We start from the raw sequence: 24,321 nt of genomic DNA on the forward strand, positions 1-24,321 counted from the left end.
AATCCCGATATTAGCGCTACTCCTCTCGTCGGGGAGGAGTACAGAAACCGATTTAAAGAGCCATTAAAATCGATATAAGGTGCCTCCTAGTGTGGACGGGTGTGGCATTAAATCAGTTTTACGCTCCTAAAACCGGTTTAAACGTCTAGTGTAGACCAGGCTTCTGTGTGCGGGGGCTATGTGACCTTGTGGCGGAGGAGGACGTATACAGATTCCTCTGCTACGTGACTCTGCGGTCCAGGACAAGGACCGCTGCATAAGATCTGTAACCGCCCTCCCCCGCTACAAAGTCACGCTCCCCCCCCCCCCCACCCACACAGAACCTGGAAACCACCTCCCATACCGACCAGGGTGCCTACTGACTGCACTGTGTGTGTGACCTGTTGCTGATCCTGCCCCCGTGTCTGTACCCTGGTAAAGGTGACCGTCCTATGCAATTACCAACCCCCTTCCCCACCCCCTCTTCAAACACAGTCTTCTGTGAAAAAACATGACGGAAACAGTAATTAACAGCAAAGTATTTTTAATAATTAACTAGACAGTTGCATCCCGGCTGTATCCTCTATCTCTCATGGCTTTGGAGACCTTCTCGTAGGTCTTTGCATTCCGTTTTTTGGAGCGCAGCTCCGAAAGCACAGACTCCTCGGCCCACACACCGATCAGATCCAAGACTTCCCGGTCAGTCCATGCTGGGGCCCTCTTTCTATTCAGAGATTGCCTGGACTCCTCTGCTGGAGAGCTCTGCATCGTTGCCGGTGCTGCTGAGCTCGCCCCGATGTCCAACCAGGAAATGAGATTCAAACTGGCCAGACCGGAAAAGGAATTCAAATTTTCCCGGGTCGTTTCCTGTGTGGCTGGTCAGAACATCCAAGCTCGGACTGCTGTCCAGAGCGTCAACAGAGTGGTGCAGTGTGGGATAGCTCCCGGAGCTACTAAGGTCGATTTCCGTCCACACCTAGCCTAATTCGACATGGCCATGTCGAATTTAGCGCTACTCCCCTCGTCGGGGAGGAGTACGGAAGTCGAACTAAAGAGCCCTCTATGTCGAATTAAATAGCTTCGTGGTGTGGACGGGTGCACGGTTAATTCGAATTAACGCTGCTAAATTCGAGTTAAAGTCCTAGTGTGGACCAGGCCTTAGAGACTAACAAATTTATTTGAGCATAAGCTTTCGCGGGCTACAGTCCACTTCATCGGACGTAGCCTACGAAAGCTTACACTCAAATAAATTTGTTAGTCTCTAAGGTGCTACAAGTACTCCTATTCTTTTTGCGGATACAGACTAACACGGCTGCTACTCTGAAACCTTTGCTTTTTTAAGAAAGGGATAGATAATAAGACAGAAAATATCATATTGCCTCTATATAAATCCATGGTACGTGTACACCTTGAATACTGTGTGCAGATCTGGTCACCCCATCCCAAAAAAGATATATTGGAAATGGAAAAGGTACAGAGATGGGCAACTAAAATGATTAGGGTATGAAACAGGAGGAGAAATGAAAATGACTGGGAATTTTCAGCTTAGAAAAGAGACGACTAAGGGGGGATATGATAGAGGTCTATAAAATCTTGACCGATGTGAAGAAAGTGAATAAGAAAATGTTATTTAATCCTCCACATAACACAAGAACTAGCAGTCACCCAATGAAATTAATAGGCAGCAGGATTGTTTTGGTTTTTTTGTTTTTTTTAAAAGGAAGTACTACTTCACACAACATAAAGTCAACCCATGGAACTCTTTGCCAAGGGATGCTGTGAAGACCAAAACTATAACAGGATTAAAAAAAGAACTAGATAAATTCCTGGAGAATAGGTCCATCAGTGGCTATTAGCCAGGATGGGGAGAGATGCAACACCATGCTCTGAATGTCCCTAGCCTGTTGGCCAGAAGCTGGGAATGGGCAACAGGGGATGGATCACTTGATGATTACCTGTTCTGTTCATTCCCTCTGAAGCACCTGGCCTTGACCACTGTTGGTTCCTCCAGCTGCTCACTGTTCGCTCTGGCCACGGCTGATCATTGTGCCACCGTTCACTCCACCACTCTGTTGCCAATGGCCCTGCGCAGTCACCTTCTGCTGCCACCCACCACTGTGACCTCTGTGAGTTGGTCTCTTGAGGTTCCACCAGCTCTCAGTGATTTCAGCTGAGCTCTCAGTGGGGGAACCTCGCTGCTAGTGCAGTCTGGGCTGTGTCTTCCACAGGAACACTGTCCCACAGCAGGACTAAGCACTTAGACCAGATTATCAGTGATTTCAGCTGCAGTGGTCACTTAACAGAACAAAAGACTATCTATGGAGCCTGATCAGCTCTGTCTTTAAACAGTGGAGAGGGACAGGTCCCCACCCTCTCTCTTGATGCCCTCAGTCAGCACAGGCTAAGTACAGTTCAACTGCCCTTTACTCATACAATAAGAACAACAACATTTCATTCCCCCACACCCCTCATTCAAGTGATCTGTAACCCAACCCCAGCCAAAATCTATCACTTGGGCAACACAGCTCTGTTTGCTGGATACCTAGGTAGATTAGGTGTGAATGTAAATACAATCTGGTCCTGAAGCCTTTCCCCCTGGCCCCCAGCTCATCACTAGCTGTCAGGGAGAGCTCATGTAGACTTTGCTTACAAATCATCATTTGAAATTATTAGGTTGGCCAACATCACGGAAATGAATGCACTGACAGTGTCATAAAACACAACAGCTGTATAAGGAAGCTAGTCTATGTTCAGTCTTTTCAAATCTATTATACTTTCAGATGCACGTATTTTATCATACACACTTTAAAAGAATATACAGTGTATTAATGTTTCAATTTCAATTCAGATTTCCAAACAGTCACTAAATTGGCATGTTTCAGAGTAGCAACCGTGTTAGTCTGTATCCGCAAAAAGAACAGGAGTACTTGTGGCACCCTAGAGACTAACATGTATTTGAGCATAAGCTTTCGTGGGCCCACTTCATCGGATGCATAGAATGGAACATATAGTAAGGATATATATATATATATATATATATATATATATACACACACACACACAGAGAGAACATGAAAAGGTGGGAGTTACCCAACCAACTCTAAGAGGCTAATTAATTAAGATGTGCTATTGTCAGCAGGAGGGGGAAAAAAACGTTTGTAGTGATAATCAGGATAGCCCATTTAAGACAGTTTGACTAGAAGGTGTGAGGATACTTAACATGGGGAAATAGATTCAATGTATGTAATGGCTCAGCCATTCCCAGTCTCTATTTAAGCCTACATTGATTGTATCTAGTCTGCATATTAATTCAAGTTCAGCAATTTCTAGTTGGAGTCTGTTTTTGAAGCTTTTCTGTTGCAAAATTGCCACCTTTAAATCTGTTGGCATACTGTGGGGCCATGCGGGTACCCATAGCAGTGCCACTGACTTGAAGGTATATATTGTCCCCAAATGTGAAATAGTTGTAGGGGAGGACAAAGTCGCAAAGTTCAGCCACCAGGCATGTAACTAGTTCAAAAAACTGGGGGGGTGTTGGAGAAATTCAAGGAGGGTGTAGGGAAATCACTGATTTAGAGCAAAGAATAGAAACAATAGCAGGCCTATATAAAAGAGTAATGTTTACACCTTGGTAAATCATTCTCTGCCCAGTTAATTCCATCAGTTGGGAGAAGTAGACATCCCTGGCTGAAAAAGTCTGAATCTCTGAATAGGGTTGCTAGTGTCCCCAGTTCTTCCTTTTCTAGGACTTTTAGGTTTTAGATCTTGTTTTATCCCAGACTTACAGCCTTGGAAAGAGTAAACGTTCTAGACTGGTTGGCGATATACAGGTTCTTTCTTCCCCCCACTGATGGCCCAGCTGCTTTGAAGGTGTGTTTCTTAGGCTATCTTATCTCTGTTGTTTCATGTCCCCTGGGTTTTCCCCATTTACAGCTTCCTTTGATTTAATTCCACTAGCTATACTGGCAAACATTAATATAGACGAGGCCTCTAGTGGATGGCCTCAGCTACAGTGTATTCATTAGTTGTATTTTCTCACTGTCAGATGTTTTACTCATTTCAATAAAATTAAAGGTTAACATGTGGTCTTATAACAAGCTAACTTTGCCATATAACTTCCAATTTCATGCAGGCTTCAAAGCTGCATACCATGTACATTGGAATGCCTTACACAGGTCTAAGGCACTTTGTAGTAGGAAGGGCCTTTCAGCATCAATGCTTTTCAGAAACTAGAATACTGAATCTATAGGGGTGCTTTAACGGTGCCCAATGCAGAGCTAAATCTAGGATCTTGGTTTATCTTATTAAAACTAAATGTAAATAGTTATTTGGGAAAGTGTGACAACCTGCCTCAATTACAAGACAAAAGTAGTGTTTAAATATATTTTTTAAAAATTAGCATTGCAATGTCAGTTATAGGGTAATTGAAGGGCTGCTGAGACGTTTCTACACTCTACATTTATGAAATTCCCATTTGCCAAGATGCTTCGGTTTCTGTGAAACAAAATGAAAATAAATTAAAAGGCATGACTATAAAAATTGCCCTCCTAAGTCAAATAAAAATGAATAGCTCTAGTGAAAGAGCGAGGGACAGAAATGGAAAGGAAGCCCTCCTGGTATAGTGAATGGCATAGCTTGACCAATGGGATATTTTCATGCTGTCGCCAAGATGTTTTTTTCATAGGAGAGGTAGGGCCAGAGGTGAATTAAGCTTTTGTGGGGCCCTGAGCAAGTGGTGGCCTCTTCCCACCCCTTCTGCCTGCAGTCCCTCCCCCACACTTCTACGGGGGGAAAGGGGCTGGGGCACAGGAGCCTGCTGCCCCGCTGCCTGGTGCTCCTGTCGGGGAGCAGGGTTGAGGTACAGGGGCTTTCCCCGTCTGCTCAGTGCTCCTGCCGGAGAACGGGGGAAGCCTGACCCCGCTCCCCACCAGGAGTGCTGGGCGGAGTGGGTCTGGGCGTGGGGGAACCCATTTGCCCCGGGCCCTTAGGTGTGGGCCATGTTGGCCCAGTGGCTAATGTGCCACTGGGTAGGGCATATACTTAAGGGTCCTGCCATTTTTGTCTCAGAGCAACTTCTTTCAAATCGGGAGACCAGAGCAAGCCTCTTGCATTTGTCTACTACCAAAGCTTATTTTTTCCCCAAGTAACTTTGAAAGGAAACTATGGAATGAGATGTAAAGTTCTGTTGAGGATTAGATATTACTTGATAGAGGAAGATGTGGTAAGAGGTCAGTTTTTAAAATGGAAAGTTAAAATAGGATGCCCCAAACAGGGCTAGTGTTTGTTTGTTACTGAGCTAGGGAACAGGCAGTACAGAGGCAGGTGAAAATGAAGGTGGGAGGAACTCAAGGTCATGCTGAATGGAAAGAATAATTTGAACTGCACATATGTATTGATTAGTTCTGAACTAACTACATTGTCAGAAAAAAAAAGATCTAGACAGCATTGTAGCTAGCTCAGTGAAAATCTCTGTTCAGTGAGAAGTAAAAATAAAAATATCAGTGTTAAGATGTATATGCATAATAATACAGAAAGTTATGCCATGACGTAGATCGATAGTACACACTCACCTTCTGATCACCCCACCTCAAAAGCTACATAGTAGAAACAAAGCATCCAGAGGAGGATGACTAAAACTAGAAGCATGAGAAGACCTGTATGTACTTAGACCAGGGTTGGGCAAACTTTTTGCCTCGAGGGCCATGGAAATGGTATGGCGGGCATTAGGAGTGGAACCCCCTGGCTTCCCCTGTGCGTAGGAGCTGGAGGTGGGACATGCTGCTGCTTCTGAGAGCTGTGCTGAGTGGCCCCCAACCCTGCTCCCCAGCTGGAACAGGGCAAGCCCCAGACCCTGCTTCCCAGTGGGAGCTTGAGGGCTGGATGTGGCCTATGGCCCGTAGTTTGCCCACCCCTGGCTTAGACACTTGGGGTATGTCTACCCTGCACACCCTGTAGCATAGTTATAAATGGCAGTGTAGACAGTGAGGCACAGCTTAAGCAACTAAAGATGCATCTGTACCCTACGCGGCTCTCTGTGTGACCAGGCAGTGCCTGTCTTGTCTGCACTGCTATATTTAACAGTGTAGTGTCCTGCTGCTTTCCCACTGCTGGAGTCTTTCCCTGCCAGCAGGAAGGTTCCGGCAGGGGGAAGTAGCCCGGAAAGGCACCTCCTGCCACTGGGGCCTTTCATTGATGCGTAGCCACATACTGCAGTGTGTGCTCAGCCTGCTTTTTGCTGCAGTGTGTAGCTACACATACCTTGCATGCAGCCGCCAGTGGTGTGCAGCCTTAAATGATTAAGGGTACGTCTACACTACGGGACTATTCCGAATTTGCATAAACCGGTTTTGTAAAACAGATGGTATAAAATCGAGTGCGCGCGGCCACACTAACCACATTAAATCGGTGGTGTGCGTCCACGGTCCGAGGCTAGCATCGACTTCTGGAGCATTGCACTGTGGGTAGCTATTCCGTAGCTATCCCATAGTTGCCGCAGCCTCCCCCGCCCCTTGGAATTTCTGGGTTGAGATCCCAGTGCCTGATGGGGCAAAAATCATTGTCATGGGTGGTTCTGGGTAAATGTCGTCAGTCACTCCGTCCTCTGGGAAAGCAACGGCCGACAAGCATTTCGCGCCTTTTTTCCCTGGATTGCCCTGGCAGACGCCATAGCATGGCAATCATGGAGCCTGTTTTGCCTTTTGTGACAGTAGTATAAGGGCCCTACCATCAATCAAACCCTAACCCCGCCCCTAACCCCGCCCCTTGACCCCTATAGCCCCTCCCACCTGTCACCGGAAGTCCCACCCTATGGGGGTATTACTTCCGGGGTCAAGATGGCCACATGACCGGAAGCAAAGGGGGTCATGTGACCCCTCTAAGAACTCCTCCCACCCCTCTCTACCAATCAGGAGGGGTTTCGTCCCGGAAGGACCACCCCGAGAAGAGATTTGACCAATCAGGGTGACTTCTGGGGCGGGTGACCGGAAGCAAAGTGGGTCATGTGACCCCTCTAAGAACTCCTCCCACCCCTCTCTACCAATCAGGAGGGGTTTCATCCCGGAAGGACCACCCCGAGAAGAGATTTGACCAATCAGGGTGACTTCTGGGGCGGGTGACCGGAAGCAAAGTGGGTCATGTGACCCCTCTAAGAACTCCTCCCACCCCCTCTACCAATCAGGAGGGGTTTTGTCCCGGAAGGACCACCCCTAGAAGAGATTTTGCCCAATGAGTGTGGCTTCCGGGGCGGGTGACCGGAAGCGTGGTGGGTCATGTGACCCCTCTAAGAACTCCTCCCAAGGCCCTACGCCAATCCGAGTGCAGCACCATTACCCTATAAGTTCCAGCGCCGGACAGAGGAGGCCATTTCTTATCAAGGACACGAGGTTTTTAGAAAGGCTGCTGAGAGGAAACATGGACTCCTTCAACACCCCCGTCAGAAATTCGGACTTTGTTTTAGACCCAAGCACCATACTTATGTGGCGCAGGCGCTACGTCAGTGACAGTTCTGAGGAGGGAGTGACCGAGGGGAGCCCGAATGCCCATCCGTTGATGGATACGTCAGAACCCAAACCCGACACCCTCGTGAGGCCCCCCGATGAGCCTGATGGCCTCTCTTTGTCCACCCCCTCAGATTGCCGCACGGAGGAGTTACCGGTGGACAAGGCAAACGGAAAACACGGCGCTCAGGTAAATGAATGATTAAGAAACGGCGGGGGTGGAGGAGGTAATGAGGCTAGGAATGGGGTTTGTGTAAATTTAAAAATCAACCAAGCGGTTGGTGTACTTATACTGTTTTTTTTTAAATTTTTTAACAGCTCGACGAGGCCTTTCTAGACGCCTTAAAGAACTGGCGTATCAGTAACCCGGTGGGAGTAAATAGATCGAACATTAGCTGTTTTTGCTCATGTCCTTTTCACTGCCAAAAAAAGGACAAAATGGAAGAATGAACCAGCTCAGACTTACCAGGGGGTGATGGCGTCCATTTTACAGGCGTCTGTAAAAACAAAATGGAAGAATGAACCAGCTTAGACTTACCGTGGGGGTGATGGCGGCCATTTTACAGGCGTCTGTAAAAACAAAATGGAAGAATGAACCAGCTTAGACTTACCGTGGGGGTGATGGCGGCCATTTTACAACTGTCTGTAAAAACAAAACAAACAAACAAAAAAAAAAAAGATTATGTTAAACCATGCAATTAATAAATTGTATTTAAAATGTGTCAATATGAGTGTGTCCATTTTTATACTTGTGGTAGTAAAAGACGGTACCGGTAGCAGGCATGTCTACGCCGACGGCTCTTTTAAAGAAAATATATTACAATCCCAGGGAAGTTGGGAGCTTTGGTGGAGTGAACCCTTTTTTTCAAGAGGCTAGAAAGCATAGTAAAACTTTAAATAGAAGACAAGTAACAGCTTGGCTTTCAGACCAGGATGCTTACACTTTACACAAACCGGCTCGAATACATTTTAAAAGAAACAAGACCATTGTTTCAGATGTGGATGCACAGTGGCAGGCCGATTTGGTGGATATGCACCGATTCTCCAAACACAACAGCGGTTTTAAGTACATCTTAACAGTGATAGACATTTTATCCAAATATGCCTGGGCCTTAGGCCTAAAAGACAAGACGGGTGGTGAAGTATCCAAGGCCTTTAAAGCTATTTTCAGCGAAGGGCGCGTGCCTCAAAAATTACAAACCGATCGGGGGAAAGAATTTTTAAACAAACCTTTAAGTGGATTGTTAAAGCAGCATGGGGTTTACCATTTTGTTACTAATAATGAAGTTAAAGCAGGGGTTGTGGAGCGATTTAACAGGACTTTAAAAACTAGGATGTGGAGATATTTTACAGCCCATAACACCTTTCGCTACATTGACGTCTTACCTGACTTTATAAAGAGTTACAACCAGAGCTTTCACAGAACTATACGTACCAGGCCCCTTGATGTTAACCCTTCAAATTCTTTGAAGGTATGGAAAACGGTTTACGGAGATGTTTTTAAAATAAAACGGGTTGTTGCCCCTTTTAGAAAAGGTGACCACGTGAGACTGTCTAAAACCAAAGGCGCTTTTGAAAAAGGTTATGAACAGATGTTTACCGATGAGATATTCATAGTGGATGAAGCCTTAACCAGGAGCCAAAGACCTGTCTACCGATTAAAAGATTATGAGGGTGAGGCAGTTACTGGATCTTTTTACCCTGAAGAATTACAAAAAGTAAACCCCAAACAAGACAGGGTTTACAGGATTGAAAAAATTCTAGTGGAGAAAGGAAAAGGGAGAAAAAAACAGCTACTGGTGAAATGGTTGGGTTGGCCTGATAAGTTTAACAGCTGGGTGGAAGCTTCTCAGCTCTGTGACATTTAGACACGAAACAGAAAAAATTCCTCCTGCAAAAGACAGAGAAAATTAATAATGAGTGATGGCGGGTTTTACATCACTTTGCCCAGCAATGCCAGCTCTGCAGTTTTTCCCCAAAACACCATCTCAAACTTTACAATACGGCTAATTAAGCCCTTGGATCTCCCTGGTGCTTGGGAGGTGGGGTTAGTGGAAATACAGTACCCGCACAGTTGGAATACTGTTAATGAAGACACCCCTTTTGAAATCACCTTTGGAGATACGACGTGGAAGTTTGTCCTACGACGAGGTTATTACTCGACCATACCTGAATTACTGGAGCATATGAACAGCGCCGTGGCTCGTCACCCCGGACCACCTGAGGTGGTCATGAACTACGACCCTGTGAGCAGAAAAGTGAGACTTAAATCTACCAATTTTATTTACGGGTTTTCTAGTGGCGGGGAGCTAGCTAACATTTTGGGTTTGGGCCCCAAACGCAACGTCCAAAAATTTCCCTTCTCGGCAGACATCACAGGCGGTTTTAACTCCTTGTATCTGTACACGGATATTGTAGAGCACCAGTTTGTGGGGGACTTTTCTGTACCCCTGTTACGCTGCGTCCCGGTCCGAGGAAGGAACAATGAGTTTGTTACCATCACCTACGATAAACCTCATTACGTCCCTGTCAGTAAACACCACATTGACACCATTACCATTGAAATAAAGACAGATCAGAACAGAAGCGTTTCATTTCGCTTTGGCAAGGTGATCGTCAAGCTGCATTTGCGCCCGTGGAGAGAGCGAGGTTTCTAAAAAAAAAAAGCAAAACACTATTATGGCGATCGTAAAAAATTATGGCGACCCTACCATCTACAGGAACTATTACAAAGCCCAGGCTGGATATGCCCTTCCTGGATATCATGGGGCCCCCGTAATGTACGGGGCTGGTGTGGGTGGAATATTTCGTAGCCTTTTTCGAAAAGCTGTACCGCTTTTGAGGAGAGGGCTAGAGATTATTAAACCCCACGTAAAAACTGCCGCTCAAAACATAGCTAAAGACGTGGTAGGTCATGTCTCCCGGGCTGTTCTGGAGAAGGTGGGGAATACAGCTTCACAGGAAGGATCGGGGTTGATGTACATTAAAAGGAGGAAGAGAAAGAGAAATACGTCATACCCGCGACGCACAGGGCCCCCGAAACCCTTTAAAAGAAGGGCTTTGACACGCAGGGCCAGCCATAAACGAAAGTCCAAGAGGAAGCCTGGGCAAAAGAGGAGACGCGCGCTGCCTGCTAAAAGAGACATATTTTAACCGCTATGGCTTTTGTTCACTGCGGGTCTGAAGAGTGCGCCAAATCCGAACTAGACTTGTTTCAAATAGCCCCTACGCAGACCAGCATTGAAAAAAGCATTTACATTGAGGTACCACCTCTATCGGCCGTTACGGAGTCTGCCCCCATTGACTTTTTTATAGCCGGGAATGGCATAGATTATATGGATTTAAACAATACGCTGCTTTACCTGTGTTGCAAGATTGTAAAAGGAGACGGAACTGAACTTGCCGCGGACGCCGAAGTGGGCCTGGTGAATTACCCGGTGGCCTCTATTTTCAGCCAGTTGGATGTTACGCTGGGAGACCGCCTTGTAAGCCAAAGCAACAATTGTTATCCTTACAGGGCCTTTATAGAATCAGTGCTCAATTACAGCGATGACACCCTCGCCACGCAATTTTCTGCCGGTCTGTTTTACAAAGACACTGCTGGACAACATGAAAAAACAGAGTTGGATGGAAGGAATCTAGGGTTTGTGAGGCGTGCAAAGCTGACGTCCGAGAGCAAAACGGTAGAGCTGCTGGGCCATCTACACAGCGACCTGTTTTTTCAAGAAAAACTTTTGTTAAACGGAGTGGATGTGAAAATTAAACTGACGCGCAGTAAAGACGCTTTCTGTTTAATGGGCAGCGCGGCTGAAGGTTTTAAACTGCGCATTGTATCAGCGTCCCTTTTTGTGAAGAAAGTACGGGTGGCACCGGGTGTCCGTCTGGGGCACGCGGAGGCCCTGCTTGCCTCTAATGCTAAATACCCCGTGGACCGTGTGGGAATGAAAGTGTTTAGCATCCCTGCGGGCAGCAGGGTTAGTAACCAGGAGAACCTGTTTTTGGGGCAGTTACCCAAAATGCTTGTCCTAGCGTTTGTGGATAACGATGCCTTTAGCGGAAGTTACACTAAAAATCCCTTTCATTTTAAACATTACGATATTAATTTTGTGGCCTTGTATGTGGATGGTGAACAGGTACCGACCAAACCTCTGCAACCGGACTTTGAGGCAGGCCGCTGCGTGAGAGAATACATGAATTTGGTACAGACAGCTGGTAAACACATGAAAGATCGTTCTTTGTTAATTGACCGGGAGGAGTTTGCACAGGGGTACACCTTGTTTGCCTTTGATCTGTCTCCCGACCAGGAATGTGCAGATCATTATTCCCTAATTAAAACTGGGAACCTGAGAGCAGAAATACGTTTTGGAAGGGCTTTAACAGTCACCATTAATATGATTGTGTATGGAGTTTTTGACAATGTCATAGAGATAAATCAGAGAAGAAATGTTCTGTTTGACTACATGTAAACATGGACACCGTGCAGCTTTCACGTGTCTTATCAACGGATCCTTACACAAAAAAGAATTTCTTAGATGTGTTCCCTTGTGATTGGCTCCCTGGAGGCAAGCTGTCTCAGAGACCCCTAGGTTTGGTGGTGAACACGCATCCACACAACCAACCGGGTGAACACTGGCTCGCGCTGTATCTGGCGGAGCATAACCGTGGAGAGTTTTTTGACTCATATGGACAACCCCCGAACAGCGTGTTGTTTCCTAAAAGCATTATGAAATTTTTAAACAAAAATGCCACAGACCTGGTGTTTCACAATAGACAATTACAAGACCCCCGCTCCGTCGCCTGTGGCTATCACTGTGTGTTTTTCTTACATCATCGTAGTAAGGGTTTATCTTTTGACCGGATTTTAAAATTGTATTCTAATGACTTAGTGCAAAATGACCGGATGGTAATGAATTTTGTAAAGAGTAAATTTAAATTTTTGGGCATGCCTAGCCTTGCTCAAAACATGTTTCAACAAGCCCAGACGTGTGTATCTTGTAATGATTTTTATAGCTGTGTTACCCAATAAAACACCCCAAGTGAGGGGTTTAAAGAAATTGTTGTTTGGTGGTTTTTTAAATGACCAATTGAGAAAAATTACACAATTTTTTTTTTTAAAGTATAAAAATGTTTTATTTAAAGCCAAACATTACAAGTTTTAAAAATTTTAGAATGTGAAAAAAAAAACATTACACACTCAGCCACTGGGCTCTTTTAGCCATTTTTTTTTGTTTTTTATAGGGCAAAAAAGGGGGCACGGATTCTTGATCCGCCCCGGTGTCAGCAGGCGAGGCCTTGAGGTGTTCCAAAAGGTCTCTGTTGGCCGCATTGCCCATGACGGAAGAGGGTACGTTCAGTTCCGCCATGGCATTCATAAACACATCCCATCCTTTAGGTACACGTTTGCTAGGTACAGGGCGCGTTTGGGTAACGGCCCTGACTAAGTCAAGCATGTTAGAACCATTAACCACAGAGCCTTTGTACACAAAAGACCCTTTATCGTCCCATGAAGAGACATTTTTATCCTGGCCCAGTTTATTTAGCAATACTATTGCATTTTTTTTAAAACGCTTATTTACGTTATCCAGGACCTCCTGAGCAACAGAGTCTGAGTTCTTTGGTGTTTCTGGGGGTTTTGCAGTTACGCTTTGTTCCTGTTCCGGTAGAAACAGACTTATTTTTCCTTTATCCGCATTGCTTTGCTTCACGTACGTTAGGTACCTTTGAAGCACGGCACTGTAAAGTTTAGCCTTTTCGTATTCGGACAGGTCAGTTCTTTGAAGAACATACTTCATTTCAGCGTCCAGTAAGCGAGTCGCTGTTGTTCTGATATTTTCCTCTGCCGGAGGGGGAGCCCTTAATTGCTCCAACTGGTGGCTGGGCACCAGGTACATTTTTTCTGCATACTCCATTATCGATTAGTTAAAAGCCCTGTTATCAAAGGGATAGCAAAACTTAACAGAGGCCCAATAAACCCCCCAGACTGCTTTACCAGAAGCTTTTTTCTTTTAAGTGAAACGCTCTTATTACACAAAGTTTTTATAAGCGCGCGTTTCTTTTTTAACACACGCACTTGATTTTGTGTTAAAGGTACGTTTCCTTTTAAGGTGTTGAGCGCTATTTCTGAGAGGGCCGCTACTAGATCGTCAGAGGCCGAACACAGTATAGCCCTCCTTTGCTGCGGGGATGACTTGCTAAGTAATTTTAAAAGGCCCAGGTTTCTCTTCACGCAGCTAGACATGTTTTTAGTAGCAGCCCCAAGCTGTTAAAAAGGGGTTTGCCGAGAAGTCATCTCTTTTTATACCCAGCTGTTGTTTTTTTTAAAGTATAAACCACCGGCCAGTCTGGAGGGAAAAGACCGGTTCTTAGTCTATAAGTTTCGGGTGTGGAAGCATTTAAATCCACCACCAGGTAGCCATAAGGTCTTTTGGTAGCATCCTCAAAAGCTTCTAGAAAGAATTGAGCTTTGCCGGGGTACATTTGCCGAGCGAGCGTGGTGATTTGTAATTTATCCCTGGGGTTTTTGAACAGAACCATGTACTTTGTGTTTAGGTTAATCGTGCGACTCTTTTTTCCCTGACAAAACACGTTCTGAACTATATACATGATGCTCAGGTTTCTGTGATGCACGTACTTGGTAAAAGCTTTTTCAATTTCATTGCTTTCACAAGCAGAGTTCATCAGATCATCTATGATAATCATATTTACTTTATTAGTAGGAAACAAACTGTCATCATCCAAAGCATCAGGCAACCCCTCCACAAAATTGATAAAGGGATATTTACAGAACAGTTCTTTATACAGAGGTTGCCAACAACTGTAACACCACACGATATTCTCAGGCATAACAGACAGTGTTTGTTTGGCATTATCCAACACATTTTTTATAAAGTAACTTTTTCCGCAGTTGCTAGGCCCCGCTAGAATTGCAGAAAAGGGATGTTTCCATCTCGTATCCATTTTTTTTTTCAAAAGCCGTAGGGTAGGGTTTTAAAATCTTTTCCTAGTACCCTCTTGTTATAAACCACTTTTTGAGTTTTTTTAAGGGTTTTTGTTTCTATTTGCCACTGTTTTTTGTTTCTTACAATAGAGGGCTGCTGCACCTCTATTTTTTTCGAGGTGTTTTTTTGCAGACCCGTGCAGTAGTCCAGAACTAGATCTTTCAAACTGCCAAAGTTGATCTTTTCACAATTTGCTACGTTTAGGGTAATACCTTTGACTTTCATACAGGCCTTTCCTCCAGACAGCTTATACCCGTATGTTTTTGGGCCTGCCGACACAAACTCGGTGATGTGTTGATCTGGTGGGATCTCGCTTGTGAGGTCCCCTAAATAATCCCCCAGAGGGGGATTCCAGGCACCCTCCCTTTTCACAAAAATCACCGAGTCTGTGTCGTGGTACAGGCACCGCTCTTGCAAACCGTCTAGGAGGCTGTATAATTCTAAGCGGGCATAAGCGGTGGTAAAACAGGCTATGAAAACATTGGTATTGCCAGAGACCGAGTACCGTTTTTTTGCATGCTTCCAAGACACGCACGCTGTTTCATCATCTATAAACTCGCAGGATGAAACCTCGTAATTGGGGGAAAATAGGTACTGCCAGAGTTCATCAGGGTCTCTCACGATGCTGGTGTTGGGTAGGTTGGTTCTTTGGCCGAATTTACCCCACAGAGAATTTAAAAACAGTTTAGCGATTTGGCGTTTAGCAGGGTTTGGTCTGATTTCGTGTTGGCGTAAATGCACGCCTTCTTTCTGGTAGAAATCGCTAATGTACTTATTTTGTTTTTTCTCATTTGTGCACCAGCTGGGATACCCTGAAGCCTCTTGTTTCTGGCGGAGGTGTAATTTTATGTACTCTGAAAAGAGTTTATCAGATTTTTTATTAAAATGCCAGATTTCGTAGATTTTAGCCACCACGTACCCCTTCGCTATAGCCGCGTTCAATTCCACCGTGCACCAAGTCCCCAGGATGGCCCGCTCCTCGTCAGTATGGGTGCATGTCTCCCGTTGCTCGGTTTCAGCACAGGTTTGGCATAGCGGGAACATAAGCTTGCCACCCACTCTGACAGGTAACAGTGGGAAAAAGAGGCCTCGTGGGGGGTAAACTTTAACTTTTGCAATTCCAAAATAATTTGCCAGGGGTCCAAATTTGTCATAAACTATATCGGGGTGTCCGATAGGGTATTCTTTGGTTTTGTTTACAAAAGGGTACAGGCTGGTAAAATCATAATAGTGAATTTCTTCTCCGGGGTTAGGCTTGTAATACAGACGGATAGCGTTTGTCCTCCCCCCAAAAAGAGCATCCCTAGGCACAAGAGGCTGTGGTAACTGGGCTCGGTTTAAAAAGTCTGCCAACTCCCTGTCTGTTTCTTTCATTACCTCCCACTCATGCTCCCAAAGAGTCCTCACTACAAAACCCTGTTGTTTTAGAAAGTCAGCCTTGAGCTGCGTCTTGTAATAAAGAAGCCCAAAAGATGTCCCTGTCATAGGATTTTGTGTTTTTTCACAATAACAGGTGACACAGCCGTGAAAAAAACATCCATTAAACTCAAAGGCTGTGCGTACCCCATCAATAACGGCATAACCATCTAAAAAGTAGGGGCCTGCCTGTAGTTCACCACCCTGTAAAGCATGCCGTATCTGTATATTTTCTTTGTGAGCGGTATACAACAGCCACTGAATAGATGGGGTCGAATATCTCTTTTTCTGCCTGTGATAGTTGTCTGGAGGGAGAAGAGCTACCATGTTAGGCTCCAAAAACATAAACCTGTACATAGCCATGCAAACGGATGCCAGTGTTATGTACTGGAATGGATCTATGCACAGCTTTATCTCGGTGAATTTACCAGGTTTTTTCTCTACTATAGCTCCCTTCTCTGTCATTGTCATAATTTCTTTTCTGTATAGGATACAAGCCTGTCTCAAAATTTTGACATCCTGCTGACAGTAATATGCAAGCTCTTTCTGCAAGTCAAACACCTCAGAACTGTGGTCCTGATACCAGTCGAGAAACTCTGCTTTTTCTCCGGGCATCATGCTTTCTACACCATAGTGTGTTACACTGGGCATAGGCCCCACATAATTTTGATTTTCTAAAGTGTTAAAAAAATGGGGAAAATGCCCTTTGCACCCTTCAAACCCCATTGCCTGCGGTAGCTTGCTAAGTTTCATGGGCAAGAAGTTTAAAGAGTCTATAAAACGAATCCCCAGGGCCTTCACTTCCAAACACATTAGTTTACTACCCTGAGTGATCAGTTCTATGCACATCTTTTCCTTCAGTAACTGCCTAACGATGAAGTACGCATCATAACCTTTGGAATTGTGCGCTAGGAACGTGTAGTCCCGAAACTCTTTGCCAATAAAGGTCTTAACAAACAAAGACAAACACTCATCGCCCTTAAATTCCCAGGATTTTTCGGGCTTTAAGGACATAGCAAAAATGTAATTGGGAGTGTGCACCCCAGTCTCCTGCATGCATTCGAAATCATAAAAAATATACTTTTCTGAGGCTTCAGGCTTTCTAAGGCTATTCATAAAGCAAAAGTGCTTGTCTACATCACCAACGATCGGACCCTGACACTGCTTACAGCGTCTCCCTTTACACTTATGCCGCTTGTTTACGTAAGACTGACACTTATCACACAAAGTTTTAGACAGGCATTCAACTTGGTTTTTTGACGCACAGTCGACATGTCTGTCTAAACACTCTTTGGATCGACAATACAGTTTACAGCTAGGACACCGCAGCTGCTGCACGCCCACGCTGTCTGAGCACGTTACACTCAAGCAGAGGCGGCAGCGATACCTGCAAGAGTGGTCGTGGCTGTACACCGTGTGGCAAAACTCACAATAATTTTTCGCTCCGAACAAAGCTTTTACATCCAGAACTCCATAGTAATGCTCATCGTGCAACAGGATAAAATAAGTCTTGGGGTACGCTAGGCCTCCTGTTTTGAAAAAGCCCCAGCCACCTTTTTCCGTATACAGCACCACCTGTATGTTCACTCCTAAATGCTGTTCAAACTTTGCTACGTCACTCAACACAACCTTTTTTTGATCTGACCACCCCAGTTGCTCATGCAACTTTCTCGCCTCCGCTAACAAATTCGCGTCCGTAGGTTTACAATCGGACATGACGGCCAAAAGGCCCCCCGCAAAACACAGATTGGTACCGGTGTAAGTCAGGTCTACCAAACACTGTCTCTTTTTATAAATAATTTGACTACTAAGAATAGAATTTAAAACTCTACGAGCACCCCCACCCCTGTTTTTTACAACTGTCACAACAAGGCGCAATGTCCCATCGAGATGCAACTCTCTATTGCTCTGTAGCAGCTTTGAGGTCTGATTTAAAAAATCCTCAGCAGATAGCTCATCCCTAGTTCTTCTGACTGAAAACAAAGCGTTAGCTAAATTACGACTCTCTAAACGTAACTGCACGTAATCATCAGGGCCTACCCTACCATTAATGTCATCGAGGACCGACTGTATTCCCCGGTGTATGGCTTCAACAACCTGCTGAGCTGAATTTATTTGCTCAAGGTTGACAAAACGAAATTCCTCACAATATACCGACCCCCCGAATCTAAGTAATTCACGTTGCCAACTTCTCACTCTTTCCATATACACCCCTGCATTTTCGGGGTTACTTGGGGGTTCCTCTACAGGATCGTTAGCGACATCTTCTACATCAGATGCTATTTGAGAGTCATTGGAAGAAGAACGGGGCCCATCTAAAGAGCCCTCTGGGGAATTTACTAAACCAGAGTCTGATTCCATCTCCCCATTTTCAGAGAAGCCAGTCTGAGAGCCGCCAGTAGGAGGCCTCTCTTTTTGTTGTTTTTTTTTTTTTCTCATAAACTCTTTAGCCCTTTTTAAAAGTTTTACAGCCACCCTGGCCTGAAACTTTTTGGCAGCCCTCTGTTTATTTCCCAAGCTCTGTCCCCCTTTTTGTTTACACGTGAGCTGGTGTGAACCCTGGCGGGTCCCCCTTTCCACAACTAGTCATGCCTGCTTAGAAACACCGTTTTTAGCCCTACTGTCTTTTAACATCGCTCTAAACAAAGAATCATATTTTTCCCAAGTCTTTCTAGAAGGCCGTTCTTTTAGACGCCCTGAGGATATAGCATCCATCACTTTTCTAATGGAAGCATCAAACTCTTCCCAAACACTAGAACTCGAGGGAGCTGCGGCGAGCTTATGGCTTTGGGAAAATGTTTTGTCACTGCTCGGTGTTTTATTCACAACCCCTAGAGCGCATGCTCCGGGTTTGTGAACGTGGGCATTTTCATTCACAGTTTTCTCAGGGCTTGGTGTGATGGTGGCCGCTGAGGAACTGGAATTGTGTGGTTGCAACACCTCGGCATTGCCGAAGCTTCTAGTCCATGGTTTTTTATATGGAGCCCATACACTACATGCTCCAGGTCTGCGCACCTTCAGAACCCCTAAAGTCCGGGCTCTGGGGTTGTGAACGGGGGTATTTTCGCTCACAGTTTCCTCAGGGCTTGGTGTGGCGGTGACCGCTGAGGAACTGGAGCTGTGTTTGTGTGGTGTTTTTTTACCAGAGTCCTTGGGGTTCACGTATATGAGGTCTGGGCTGTTTTGCGTTGTTAAAGGTCTCAAAGCAGATTCTTGGTTCTTTGGTGGTTCTGGAGGAGGTGTCCTTGTAGCGCTGACTACAGCATTTTCAAAAAGATTGCTCCTACCTATGAGAAAAAAAACAAACATAACATTATACAAAAAAAAAAAAAAAACCCTTTACCATCTATTTTCGCTCACAGTTTCCTCAGGGCTTGGTGTGGCGGTGACCGCTGAGGAACTGGAGTTGTGTTTGTGTGGTGTTTTTTTTACCAGAGTCTTTTGTTTTGTCCTTGGGTTTCACGTATATGAGGTCTGGGCTGTTTTGCGTTGTTAAAGGTCTCAAAGCAGATTCCTGGTTCTTTGGTGGTTCTGGAGGAGGTGTCCTTGTCCTTGTAGCGCTGACTACAGCATTTTCAAAAAGATTGCTCCTACCTATGAGAAAAAAAACAAACATAACATTTTACAAAAACTGAACTTTACCATCTACTCTCTCACCCATACCTATGTATTTACTTAAAATACAAAAGCTCATAAAACAACTAAACCAATAAGCAAAGTATATTTACTGGGCTTCATGCATTCTTCAGCCACTGATGCTGGTGAATTTTCCTTTTCATCTGTCTCCTTCCTTTTTCTTTTGAGCTTGTTTTCCCTCTGGTTTAAGGAATTTTCATGTTTTGACTGTGCTGTGGAGCAAACAACATTATTATAAAAACCATCTTGTAAACTTAAAAATTATATATTTCTTCAAGTAGGGTATTTTTTTTCTATTTTAAAAGAAACAGGAGTTGTGCTTGTAGCACTAACTACAGCTTTTTCAAAAAGGCTGTTCCTGCCTATGGGAAAAAAAAGCACATGCATTTAAAAAGCCCCCTCAAACATGCCATATTATGCATAGTAAAAGCAACACCCAACACAGCTATGCTTTTGCAAAACCTGTTTTTTAAAACACACCCCCCTGCCTATGAGAAAAAAGCACATGCATTTTAGAAACCACCTCAAACATACCACATTATGCACAGTAAAAGCCAAACCCAAAGCAGCTCTGCAAAAACCTGTTTTTTTAAAACACACCCCCCTGCCATTACTGAAGGCTGCCTCTGAAGAAAAAAATCACCTGCATTTAAAACCACCTCAAACATACCACATTATGCACAGTAAAAGCCAAACCCAAAGCAGCTCTGCAAAAACCTGTTTTTTTAAAACACACCCCCCCTGCCATTACTGAAGGCTGCCTCTGAAGAAAAAAATCACCTGCATTTAAAACCACCTCAAACATACCACATTATGCACAGTAAAAGCCAAACCCAAAGCAGCTCTGCAAAAACCTGTTTTTTTAAAACACACCCCCCTGCCATTACTGAAGGCTGCCTCTGAAGAAAAAAATCACCTGCATTTAAAACCACCTCAAACATACCACATTATGCACAGTAAAAGCCAAACCCAAAGCAGCTCTGCAAAAACCTGTTTTTTTAAAACACACACCCCTGCCATTACTGAAGGCTGCCTCTGGAGAAAAAAAATCACCTGCATTTAAAACCACCTGTTCTGTCCCCTCAAACATACCACATTATGCACAGTAAAAGCCAAAACCAAAGCAGCTCTGCAAAAACCTGTTTTTTAAAACACAACCCCCTGCCTATGAGAAAAAAAGCACATGCATTTAAAAGGTTGTTGCAAAAAAAAAAAGTTACCTTTCACTATGGGATAAAGTGTTGCAGGGCCATGGTTGTTCTGTTCAAACCCCTGTGTGCTTGGTCCTTCAGCTTATAGAGCAAGCAAAAACATGTTAGTATTACCACCAAATCCCTATACAACCTGGGTAATACTTTTCTTTTTTTTAATTTAACAGTAATCAGCACAACTATAGTTAATTTTTTTACCTTGGCCTGGTTCCATGCTAAACAGATACCTGAAATACATATAGGCCACATTATTTACTAAAAACAGCATGGGCAAAAAGTGGCTTTATAGTTTCAAAGTTAAAGGCACAAAGTCTTACCTCTTTTTAAATCCTGCAGCTATCCAAGAAGGCTTTCTGTTAAAAAGGACCACCTCTAGCCCACCTAAGGTTTTTATAGCCTCTCATCCCATTGTTTTGCAAATTAATGCTAACAGGTCAACTTAATCACCCCACCCTTTTGTGATTTGGGTTGTGGAATGAGGGTTGTGTGTGGTTAAAGCTATTCATTTCAACAGAGCCAGGATAGCTCAGTGGTTTAAGTAATGGTTTGGTAAACCCAGGGTTGTAAGTTCAATCCTTGAGGTGGTCACTTTGTGATCTGGGGCAAAAATGAATATTTGGTCCTGCTAGTAAAAAGGCAGGTCTTAGGAGATAAGTATATCTCTGTATTATACTCACACGTGTCTGAACTAGTCCTGGCTCTTTTTTTTTTTTTTATTGTAAGCAATTTTTTTTTTTAAGGTTATTTCCCCACCCCTCCCACAACATGCACAAAAGCACAAAAACACAAAAGCTAATTCTCACAAACTATTTTATTTTTAAAAAGTCATACAACTCCTTCAAAACAAACCAAAATGCTTCATTAAAACTTAAGGGCCAAAGGCCTTCTAACAAAACACAAAAACCTTTTTAAATTTACAGCTACCAAGTTTTATATCGCATGTTTGCCACCACCTCCCCATTCTCTAACTTAAACCTTTTAGATTTATTACAAATAGTCTTTTTCTTAAGCAGGGTTTTGTAACTTTTTGTGCGAACTAGACGATCAATATAACGCTGTAAGCAGGCATCTTCCGGCTTGGTCATTTTCTTTAAAACACGGTCAGGGTCTTCACTGAATTGCACAGCATTTATCAAAGTCACCCCTTGTGCTAAATGTTCTTGGGTTAGGTACAGACATTGCATAGCATAACCTACGGCAATAACAGTGTTTAATAAGCTTTCCAAACACAGCTCAGCACACAGGGCCCTAAGCTTGCAGTTTATATCCACTAAAGTCCAATTCACACAGTCATGGTGCCGTTGGGCTGGCGCATCTATAGCACAGCCCTCACAATCTTCAAAAAGCTTTTCCCTAAGGCAGTGTTTAAGAACAGCATAAACAGCAACGCGTACAATAGTCCGCATAACTTTTTTACGCTCACGACGTGGCACTGGCTCGGATAGTTCTATGCCAAGCCTCCTCCTAAATTCCTCAAACCCGTCATCCTCGGAGCCCTCTTCATCAATTTGTATTGGTGTTGAGCAAAAACATGGCGGGCCCGGTTCATCTTCGCTGCTTGATGCAACGCTGTCCAGGGGGTCTGGGTCCTCTAAAAAGGCCTCGTCAAGCTGTTAAAAAATTTTCAAAAGAAAAAACAGTGTAAGTACTCCCGCTGCTTGGTTAATTTTTAAATTTACACAAACCCCCTGGTTCCTAGCCTCGTTACCTCCTCCAACACCCCCGACGACATTTATTAATCATTCATTTACCTGAGCGCCTTCTTTTCCGTTTGCCTTGTCCATCGTTGACTCTCCCAAGTGGCGATCAGGCTCCTCGGGGTGTCTCACGAGGTTTTTGGGGTCGGGTTCCGGCGTATCCAACAGCGGCTGGGCCAAAGGGCTCCCCTCGGTCACAACCTCCTCCTCAGAACTGTCGCTGATGTAACGTCTTTTCCGTGGCCGGTCAAAGACCCTCGGGACTAAAACAAAGTCCGAATTTCTGACGGGGGTGTTGAAGGAGTCCATGTTTCCTCTCAGCAGCCTTTCTAAAAACCTCGTGTCCTTGATAAGAAATGGCCTCCTCTGTCCGGCGCTGGAACTTATAGGGTAATGGTGCTGCACTCGGATTGGCGTAGGGCCTTGGGAGGAGTTCTTAGAGGGGTCACATGACCCACCACGCTTCCGGTCACCCGCCCCGGAAGCCACACTCATTGGGCAAAATCTCTTCTAGGGGTGGTCCTTCCGGGACAAAACCCCTCCTGATTGGTAGAGGGGGTGGGAGGAGTTCTTAGAGGGGTCACATGACCCACTTTGCTTCCGGTCACCCGCCCCAGAAGTCACCCTGATTGGTCAAATCTCTTCTCGGGGTGGTCCTTCCGGGATGAAACCCCTCCTGATTGGTAGAGAGGGGTGGGAGGAGTTCTTAGAGGGGTCACATGACCCACTTTGCTTCCGGTCACCCGCCCCAGAAGTCACCCTGATTGGTCAAATCTCTTCTCGGGGTGGTCCTTCCGGGACGAAACCCCTCCTGATTGGTAGAGAGGGGTGGGAGGAGTTCTTAGAGGGGTCACATGACCCCCTTTGCTTCCGGTCATGTGGCCATCTTGACCCCGGAAGTAATACCCCCATAGGGTGGGACTTCCGGTGACAGGTGGGAGGGGCTATAGGGGTCAAGGGGCGGGGTTAGGGGCGGGGTTAGGGTTTGATTGATGGTAGGGCCCTTATACTACTTGGCAGACGCCATAGCATGGCAATCATGGAGCCTGTTTTGCCTTTTGTGACTGTCACCATATGTGACCAAGGGTCAGTCCTAGGACCAATCCTATTCAATTTATTCATAAATGATCTGGGGAAAGGGGTAAACAGTGAGGTGGCAAAGTTTGCAGATGATACTAAACTACTCAAGATAGTTAAGACCAAAGCAGATTGTGAAGCACTTCAAAAAGATCTCACAAAACTAAGTGATTGGGCAACAAAATGGCAAATGAAATTTAATGTGGATAAATGTAAAGTAATGCACATTGGAAAAAATAACCCCAACTATACATACAACATGATGGGGGCTAATTTAGCTACAACGAGTCAGGAAAAAGATCTTGGAGTTATCGTGGATAGTTCTCTAAAGATGTCCACGCAGTGTGCAGAGGCGGTCAAAAAAGCAAACAGGATGTTAGGAATCATTAAAAAGGGGATAGAGAATAAGACTGAGAATATATTATTGCCCTTATATAAATCCATGGTACGCCCACATCTCGAATACTGTGTACAGATGTGGTCTCCTCACCTCAAAAAAGATATTCTAGCACTAGAAAAGGTTCAGAAAAGAGCAACTAAAATGATTAGGGGTTTAGAGAGGGTCCCATATGAGGAAAGATTAAAGAGGCTAGGACTCTTCAGTTTGGAAAAGAGAAGACTAAGGGGGGACATGATAGAGGTATATAAAATCATGAGTGATGTTGAGAAAGTGGATAAGGAAAAGTTATTTACTTATTCCCATAATACAAGAACTAGGGGTCACCAAATGAAATTAATAGGCAGCAGGTTTAAAACAAATAAAAGGAAGTTCTTCTTCACGCAGCGCACAGTCAACTTGTGGAACTCCTTA

At 44.6% G+C, this 24,321-nt stretch overlaps 2 protein-coding genes across 11 annotated transcripts in view; one reads left to right on the forward strand and one right to left on the reverse strand.

Annotated features, from left to right (window-relative positions):
* The window catches only part of PICALM (phosphatidylinositol binding clathrin assembly protein), a 163,543-nt gene that overhangs the window by 15,660 nt on the left and 123,562 nt on the right, over positions 1-24,321 (forward strand). The window lies entirely within an intron of this gene.
* Positions 19,723-22,972, reverse strand: LOC123372385. Of its 2 annotated transcripts, none has more exons than XM_045020454.1 (4): positions 22,488-22,972; positions 20,935-22,346; positions 20,746-20,817; positions 19,723-19,737 (listed from the first exon to the last, which is right to left on the reverse strand). In XM_045020454.1, exons 1-2 carry the CDS (start codon positions 22,926-22,928, stop codon positions 21,657-21,659), a joined length of 1,131 nt encoding a protein of 376 aa, XP_044876389.1. In that variant the 5' UTR covers positions 22,929-22,972; the 3' UTR covers positions 19,723-19,737; positions 20,746-20,817; positions 20,935-21,656. The 2 variants fall into 2 exon arrangements, with proteins under 2 accessions (XP_044876389.1, XP_044876383.1); XM_045020448.1 differs by lacking the exon at positions 19,723-19,737 and adding an exon at positions 20,019-20,048 and having other exon boundaries at positions 20,322-20,817.

Source organism: Mauremys mutica, chromosome 1, assembly GCF_020497125.1.
Source record: "Mauremys mutica isolate MM-2020 ecotype Southern chromosome 1, ASM2049712v1, whole genome shotgun sequence".
NCBI classification, from domain to species: domain Eukaryota; kingdom Metazoa; phylum Chordata; order Testudines; family Geoemydidae; genus Mauremys; species Mauremys mutica.

What these genes read in the sequence shown, in the direction of transcription:
- LOC123372385 (XM_045020454.1), bottom strand. Translation starts at nt 22,928, where the DNA reads ATGAGTGTGGCTTCCGGGGCGGGTGACCGGAAGCGTGGTGGGTCATGT. An exon ending in ACGGAAAAGAAGGCGCTCAG is followed by an intron (nt 22,347 to 22,487) that starts GTAAATGAATGA and finishes ATTTTTTAACAG; the next exon opens with CTTGACGAGGCCTTTTTAGA.